This window comes from Seriola lalandi, unplaced genomic scaffold, assembly GCF_002814215.2.
Source record: "Seriola lalandi dorsalis isolate HSWRI2012SDOR001 ecotype SW California unplaced genomic scaffold, Sedor1 jcf7180002054913, whole genome shotgun sequence".
In the NCBI taxonomy this organism is placed as follows: domain Eukaryota; kingdom Metazoa; phylum Chordata; class Actinopteri; order Carangiformes; family Carangidae; genus Seriola; species Seriola lalandi.
Window position 1 is genome coordinate 324,108 of NW_019525465.1, and position 8,070 is coordinate 332,177.

The 8,070-nt window shown below is 41.3% G+C and overlaps 2 protein-coding genes and 1 long non-coding RNA gene across 3 annotated transcripts in view; 1 reads left to right on the plus strand and 2 right to left on the minus strand.

Annotated features, from left to right (window-relative positions):
• Window positions 1–6: 6 nt before the first annotated feature.
• LOC111673189 (myelin-oligodendrocyte glycoprotein-like) lies at window positions 7–4,429 on the minus strand. Its single transcript, XM_023430868.2, has 6 exons — window positions 4,267–4,429; window positions 2,603–2,971; window positions 2,167–2,250; window positions 1,938–2,050; window positions 1,603–1,848; window positions 7–1,055 (listed from the first exon to the last, which is right to left on the minus strand). Exons 1-5 carry the CDS (start codon window positions 4,358–4,360, stop codon window positions 1,810–1,812), a joined length of 699 nt encoding a protein of 232 aa, XP_023286636.1. The 5' UTR covers window positions 4,361–4,429; the 3' UTR covers window positions 7–1,055; window positions 1,603–1,809.
• A 728-nt stretch (window positions 4,430–5,157) lies between these two features.
• The window catches only part of LOC147817706 (uncharacterized), a 5,091-nt gene continuing 2,178 nt past the window's right edge, over window positions 5,158–8,070 (minus strand). Inside the window, exon 2 of the long non-coding RNA XR_015436124.1 lies at window positions 5,158–5,592. This is a non-coding gene — a long non-coding RNA (uncharacterized LOC147817706). The remainder of the gene's footprint in view (window positions 5,593–8,070) is intronic.
• LOC111673186 (sialoadhesin-like) overlaps window positions 5,756–8,070 on the plus strand; it is a 2,521-nt gene continuing 206 nt past the window's right edge. The window contains exons 1-4 of the mRNA XM_023430866.2: window positions 5,756–5,876; window positions 6,515–6,778; window positions 7,193–7,438; window positions 7,963–8,065. Coding sequence (XP_023286634.1) covers window positions 5,846–5,876; window positions 6,515–6,778; window positions 7,193–7,438; window positions 7,963–8,065 — 644 coding nt within the window. The 5' untranslated portion in view covers window positions 5,756–5,845. The remainder of the gene's footprint in view (window positions 5,877–6,514; window positions 6,779–7,192; window positions 7,439–7,962; window positions 8,066–8,070) is intronic.

Here is an 8,070-nt window from a genome sequence, read left to right on the forward strand (position 1 = left end):
CTTTGTTTCATTCATTTAGTTTCAAATGAACCGATTATTTATTCAGAATTTGAGGAAGGTTATTTTTTTTGAAATGTAATGAAAACACAATTAAAAGAGGTTTCATCAGGTTTCAGGTTGACTCCATAAAACGTTATTTTTTAGGGTGTTTTCTTATTAGGTGTGACTGTTTTGAACTTGGGGTGTAGTGATTCTGAAACCAAGAAAACGTCCACAGATCTTGTGAATATCAGAGGAAGGACAAACAGCTGGTGCAGCTGGTTCCTGATCAGTGTCTTAATAAAATGTAATGAATCTTTGTGTCACAGTCTCTCAGAACTTGGTCGTTTCAGTCACAAATCTGATCACAAATCTTGAAGTCAGGCGTTGGTGGAATCATGGTCGAAACATCAACACAAGGAGGGGGAGCGAGGAGAGAGTCTGTCCTGTATGGACTTTAATGGAAGAGACTTTTCTTGGTTCAAGTCAATCATGTTTCTTTGTGACTTTACAGCCACTCTACGTCTTTTCCCTCCGAGCTTGTAGGTCGCCAAGAAGATTTTCCATCTTCCATCGAGGAAATCTGTATTTCAAAGTTGTGATCAGTGACTGAATTTGAGATATCCATGCTGGTTCTGAATCAGGACTAGAGAGGACGAGAGTCCAGCCCACACAGGAAAGGACACTCGCAATTGTCCTCCTTTGATGGGTCTGGGTGCATTAAACCGAACCCTTCATATCTTTTTGGTCCATCGTAGGTCGGCTTTGAGGTCAGGTTTAGTTGCTCATTGAAAGACCAAAGTCACAGTTTGAAAAGTGAAACATGAGTGAACTGGAACAGTGACGGTAACGCTGCCATAAAGTTTGGCTTCTTTCCTTAAGATATAAAAGTCTGACACAAAGTGATCCTGCTGCTGCTCTGGCACATTTCTTATCTAAGCTGTACTTTCGAAAAAAACAACCAAATAGGAGGAAAAACCCAACAGTTTTATCAGGTGCATTTTAAAGTCGTCTGTTTCCATGGTGATTAGATTCGTCCAGCGTTTGAAACACCCACATCCTGAGCAGAGCTTCAGCTGTGGGTAAAGAAACAAAGAGTATATTAGTTTTTGCTGCTACACAAGAACCTCAGCTTAATCAGCTTTTTACAATGCACATAAAAACCTTCCCCGCGGCTGATTGGTCGAGCACAAAGAACTGAGTGTAATGTAGGATCAAACTTCTGCAAGTGAACAGAGATACGATCATAACTGCTCCTCTGATGCAGTTGAACTAGAAGTCTAATCTGATGTAAATTCAGATTGGAATTGAAACTAAGTTGGAGACCTTTAAGTTTCCTGTAGCAGACTTGTTTGTAAAAGTAGGTAGAAGACTAGAAATAAATGCTTAAAAAAATCATTCCATTGCTTTAAAATCCTCAAATAGAAGAAATAGATTTTAACATCTGAAGAGCCTCTTCTTCTCTCTTGTTGGTGTGAGCAGTTTTTCTGAGATCAGTCTGGTGATTTGGTCACAAATAAACTGAGTTGGATCACTCATCTCACATTTAAATACTTCAGATGTCGCCTGGTTTTATGATATTATCACTGAACATCTGTCATCAGATGTTGAAGTCAGACTTACATCATTGTCTAGACAGGACTTCCTATTGGTCATCTGTCTCCACCTTACAGATCTCACACCTTCTGGTCTCTGGATCCAGCTGTGGCCGCAGGTGTGGCTGGTTTGAATCACCAAAATGATTTGAAAGATCCAGGAGAGGGAAATGTGTCACGCTCTCATCTCCATCAACAACTACCACCAACGTTCCCCTGAGCAAGGCACCTAGTGTCACAGCGGGTTGTTTGAGGCGGCATCGTACTTCACACCCTGGAGGAACAGATGTTCAACAGTTGGTCAGATAAACCCCAGGAAGGTTTGATAAGACAGGAAGTAACAATGTTTGTTTATTTACTTACATCTAGTTCTTGACACCGTCGTCTAATCAAGTATCCACTGAGTCCAGCAGCCAGGATCAGCGGGACGAGGAGAACCACAGGCAGGATCCAAACGATGGGACCGGTCTGATCACCTGATGTGAAAGAGTTAAACAGAGACGACAGCTGCATCACTGAAAGTTCACAAACACCAACAAAGCACCAAAAAGTCTTTTTGTGTCGTCTTCACAGAGTCGCAGCGTTTCCTCACCTCTACCGTCCGTCCCGTCTCCTGGATCTGGAGTTGGGAGGTTTCTGGGCGTCGTCTCGGTCGTCTGGTTTTTAAGGTTTGGATCTAGATAAAACACAAGATGTACAAAGATTTACAAAATATAAGAGAAACAGCAGCAGAAGGAAAACAGTGACATTAGATGCTGAAAAAATGACCAGGGAAGTTTTAAAGATGTGTCATTTTGACTACAACTATGGCTGCAACTGTCATTTTCATTATAATTTAATCTACCGTTTATTTCTTTTGATTGTTTACTCCTAAAATCAAAATATTCAAATTACATTAACACATGACAAAGAAAAGCAGCAAATCTTCTCTTCTGAGACGCTGAAATCTGCAAATATTTGACTTTCTTTTAGTATTTTTACTTGGGAAAATCACTGGAACAAATAATCCAATAAGCAAATTTACTCACCGACAACAAGTCGAATAACTGAACCCCTCTTTAACTTTGGGAGGAAACATCTGTATCTTCCTTCATCTGCAGACGTCACGTTCAGGATCTTGAGGGATATGTTTCCACGTTTCAGCTCGTCTGTGAAAAGCTTCGTCCTGCTGACGTACGACGGGAGCTTCATCTCCAGGTTTTCTCGTCCGTACCTGTACAGGTGCACAAAGTCGACCCAGCCTAACGGATCTGAGGGGTCTGGCTTGAGATCCGGTTTGGACCACTCCACTGTGAACCTCTGCAGGTCTAATGGAGGATCCAGCTGGCATGGCAGGATGACATCATCCCCTGGAGCAGTGATGATTGGCTGAGATGAACCAATTAAATGATGCACACCTGGAAAATGGAGGGAAAATTAAAACTTGTGAAAAGTGAATGGAGCCTGGAATTTTTGCTGTGTTATTTTTATCCCAGATTAATCAGCCTGTGAGATCGTTGGCAGGTCAAATAGTGAAAATTGCAAATAAAGCAGAAGCAAACGTTGTTATATAGTTTTTATTGTACAACCATCTGTCCCACAAATGTTCAGATAACTTAAAATATAACAAGAATAAAAGCAGGAAACTTAACAACTGAGAAGCTGGAGTTAAATGTTTGACAGTTGAGAATTATTTGTCGATCAATTATTCCAGCTCCGTTTCAAAACAAAAATAATGTGATTATTGAAGACTCATTATGACGAAAACTTTTTGAGCAACATTGTGACTCAAGAGGAACAAGAGATCACGAGAGATCAGCTGCTTGAACTTGTGGAAAAACAAATAAACAACGTTCATTGGTTGATTTGTGTGAAAAACATCAACCACAGAGTTGGTTCTGGACATTTTTCCAAATGATTGAACCAGTTTTCATTGCATGTTAATGCTGTGAATATGAATATGACTAGAGCCAATGGCACGTGCTCTACCAGGTGAGCCACAAATATTAAATGCAACTATTCACATGAAAAATAATCTTCAAAATAGTTCTGTTTTTTTGTTTTGGGGTTTTTTTTTTTTAAGTAAGCATTTGAAGCTGATGAGTGTAAGCAGGACAATAATGCTCTGTCTCACTGTCTGACAGGATTAACGGTTGACCACTGATCAGGAAGTTGGACAAATCCCAAAATTCAAATTTAAATTTAAATGTAAACAAAAACAACATCGCTTCCTGTCTGTGACCAGCAGGTGGCGCCACGGGCTGACGGGGCTGATATAAGAGCTTCGAGGAAGAAATTAACTCTAAACATTAATGCAGTGGGTGAAATACACAAAGTGAACACGGACTTTAACATCTTTAGTGAATGTAATTACAGAAACTCAACTGAAACCATGTCAGTTAATTTATGTAAAAAGAAGAGATGTTTTATCTTAATTCCTTGGCTGTTTTCCACAGTTAACTACAGGTTAACAGCGAACAGGGATTGTTAACGGCTAATTCGGCTTCATTCATTTTCCGTAACGAAAACAAATATAGACATAAAAAAGAGATTTGGGCTTAAAACTTAAACTTTAATGGTAGTTTTCAGCTGTAATGAGAACTACACTGGTACGACAACAAAAAAACAGACAGTGAAATGAATGAATGACGAACACAGACAGTAAACTTGTTTTCACGTGCTAACAGTAGCACACGGTAGTAACGTATCTTACCTTGAACAGGTGAGCAGGAGACGGAAGCCAAGAGGAGGAAGAAAGTCCAGAGAGAAGAAGCGTACATGAACTCTTCGAAGTTCACCAACAACATGAGAATTGTAGACGGAGACAGATCAACGGTCGCTGGACAAACTGAGCCGCTGTCAGGTTCAAAACCTTTATGTACGTCTCACTGCGTGAGTCACGTCTCGTTTATTATTGGAACTCTCGGGAGAAGTTGAGGCGGGGGAAGAGGAGAGTGGGCAGTCCGGAGGAATCCCCATGACGTCACGCAGCAATGACGACGCAGAGAAGATAATATGATTTTATTTTCCTAAAACAAACAGACAAAAAACAATAATGTAATGTGCTGTGTACGACAAGTGAAACTTCAGATCCGGATTTACCAGCTGGGTGTGCTTTATTAGATTAAACACTAAAATTTTTAGGAAAGCATCAAGTATAACATTAACTAAAATAAATTATTATAAAATTCCCTCTACACAGCAGGGCCTTAAGAATGGGTTAAAACTGATTGAATTTCTCTTTAGTAGTAATTATAATGTTAACCAAATCTGCACTAAATACACACCAGTCTCCTGCTTTTAATTGGCTATGGAGCTTTTTACATAATCACACGTGATCACATGGTCAAGTTATGACCATTACATGACTCACCATCATCTGATTTATGACTCAGCAAGTTGACTAAACCAAGATGAAAGGGCAAGATCTCGTACATAAAACAAAAATAACTCTACACTAAACTTTTCAAACATTAAAACCTGATTATTTCTACATCTGTTACACTGAAAGCACCATCACCACCAGAAATTTGGGGAGATTTCTTCTTTCAGTATCGGCTGAGCTAATCACCTGAAAGACAGTAAGCACCTAAAATACTGAAAGTTATTACCCTGATTGTTCTGGTGCTGCATCAGACACCACACACTTTTAATTAACCTCTTGATTGAGACTGAATCACATATTTGGAGTCATTATTATATGAATAAAATTTTGGATTAAATTCTGCAGGTCTGTAATGGATAAAAACAACCTCAACAACATTGTGTTACATGTCATCAGGGTCCTAAGCTAAATGTTATTTGAGGGGCCCTCCCCCTTATGGCGCCGCAGGGGCCCGGAGCAAACGTAGATCATATCGATGACCTAGAAAAAAGGTGGTTTGCGGCCAGTGTCAGGCTTTGTCTTTGGCCTCTCATCCCACCAGTTTCTGAGTCTGCTCCTGTGTCGGCCGGGCCGTCAGCTTTAAGTTTCCTGTTCCATTAAACTAGTCGTGGCTTGTTCTTCTTGGACTCATTGTGTAATTTCAGTTGCCTGTGTCTGTTTAATGAAACGAAAAATACATCAGATCGTCTGGAAAACAAAAGGGATCCAGGGTCACAAACATTTGCCATTTGAGGTGTTAGAAAAAACAAAAAACCCCGACAAACATCCTGCACAAACAGGTTCTTCACACATTTAGAAGTGAATATGACATTACAGCAGGAAACTGTGGCCTGAGCATAACACACATGCTGAAGAAGAGGGTGATGCAGCCCCCTGCATTCAGTCCATTTGCTGGCAGCGAAGAAGCATGGAGATAACATCAGTGTGCGCTGTCATCGGTGAGTACTGAACTAGTTATGAATAGTAGCTGCAGTAGTAAAACGTTATTTCTTTGTACTTACTGAATAATTTACCAGAAACAACCAGAAAATGATCTAATGCGACCCAGTCAGGCTACCGAGACGACACGGCCTCGTGGTCCTGAAACTTTCCTCATAACTACCAAGTCAATACAAAGATTATGTTCCTATGAAGGGCAGAGGAATTAGAAAACAAATCAAATCCCAAAAACCACTGGCAGCAGCTGCTTTTGTATGTTGCTCTTTGCACTTTGATTGTGGGTGAGGTGTGAAGTTTGATTGCATTTGTTATTTGGATGTTTCCGTCCTGTAGCTTTAGATGTTATTGACTGTATCATTCGCATGGTGGACAAGCAGGAAGCAGAATTCATTCTGATCAATTAGTTATCAGCGAAAGATTTCTGTTGTTTTCAACTTGAATCAGCTCAGTCATTGTTCAAAATCACATCCAGTGAAACAAGGAAGAAACTAAACCAGAACAAAGGTGATGAACTTGCTGAGTGTTTACACATCAGTGAATCTTTCCCAGTGGTTCAGCAGGAACACAAAAGACTTCTGTTGCTTCAGGTCGATTCATGATAAAAAAAATAAACCTCAGTTTTCCGTGTTTCTTGCAGCCACTCTGACAGTCCTGCCCAACAGATCCCAGTTCTTCCTGTACGAGTCTTTCTCTCTGAGCTGTGGGCAGCAGGGAAACTCCTCTGACTGGAGGGTTAAGAGGAACACGTCCACAACAACGAATGGAGATTGTCTCTCGTTCTCCGATAAAGGAAATTATTCCGACTGCTTCATTGAAGAAGCTTACCCAATGGACGCTGGAGTGTACTGGTGTGAGTCTGGAGCAGGAGCGTGCAGCAACACCATCAACATCTCTGTAACAGGTGGGTTTGAACAAGCTAAAGGCTGCAGCCAGTAGACACTCAGGCACCATAGAAGAAGATATTTATGAAGATAAGGACATTAAATGGGTTTTGGTAACTACAGCTGGCATTGTTCTCGCTCACCGCTGTCCTCATTAGAAAAAATAAAATCGACCTGTTTCATGTTTTCCTGTGCAGCGAGCTCTTGTGGTCGAGCGCACAGTGACTCTGTCCGGACACATTCACACAGACATCTTACGTCTCCCAGCGACTTCAACTGAAGTCTCTATAACTCACCTGTTAAATGATGAAGGAGGGGATTTCTTACTGTCAGCAAACCACATGAGAAGACCAAAGCAATAATGAATGTATATATGTAATACTATTTGAACTTTGATCGTGTATAGAGTCTAAAACCAGTTGTCTGTCGTTCAGCTGGCTCCGTGATCCTGGAGAGTCCCGTCCTCCCGGTGACGGAGGGAGACGATGTGACACTGCGCTGTAGAAACATCACTTCCTCCTCCAACCCCACAGCTGATTTCTACAAAGATGATGTTTTCATCAGGAGCAGCTCCACAGGAAACATGACCATCCACAGTGTTTCTGAAGCTGATGAAGGACTCTACAGGTGTAACATCTCTGCAGCTGGACAGTCGACGGGCAGCTGGTTGAGAGTCAGAGGTGAGGTCAACGTTAACGTCCCTGAAAACCTCAGAAACGTCAATGTAACATCAGGAAGACGTTGGAGAGACATTATATCTTAGTTGAAAATCAGATTGATGTCAAAAACCCAACGTTGGCGACTTGACAAGACGGCGTTGGCATGAAATTGTTTGAAAGACTTTTAATGATCAACCTCAGCTGTTGTCAGTATTGTACGTCAAATTAGCATTAGCATCAGACGTTGTCCTGACTTTCAATGACGTCACAAGCTTCATTCAACCAAAAATAAATGGCTAACGACGTTAGCAAGCTTGTTCGCTCAGTCACTAACAGGAGAATAAATTCACAGTGACTAAGTTAGTGTCAAAGTTTATTCAAAGAGATGTATTTGTTCGGAAGGTATAAATATAAGTAACTGTGTGTTCAGAGGTTTATCCACGGTGTGTTTAGCCTAGCTTAGCAAACAGCCTCCCTCTGTGCAGACAGGGCTGTTAGCTTGTGTTGATTGAGGTCAACCTGTTTTCTCTCTCTCTGTGTTGAAGCGAGGCGTCCTGACCCGCCTCAGTCCTCCCTCGCCTGCATTCTACTTCCTGTGGTGGGTTTCTGTCTTCTGCTGGTGTCGGTGATGCTGCATTTCCTCTGGAGGCGCC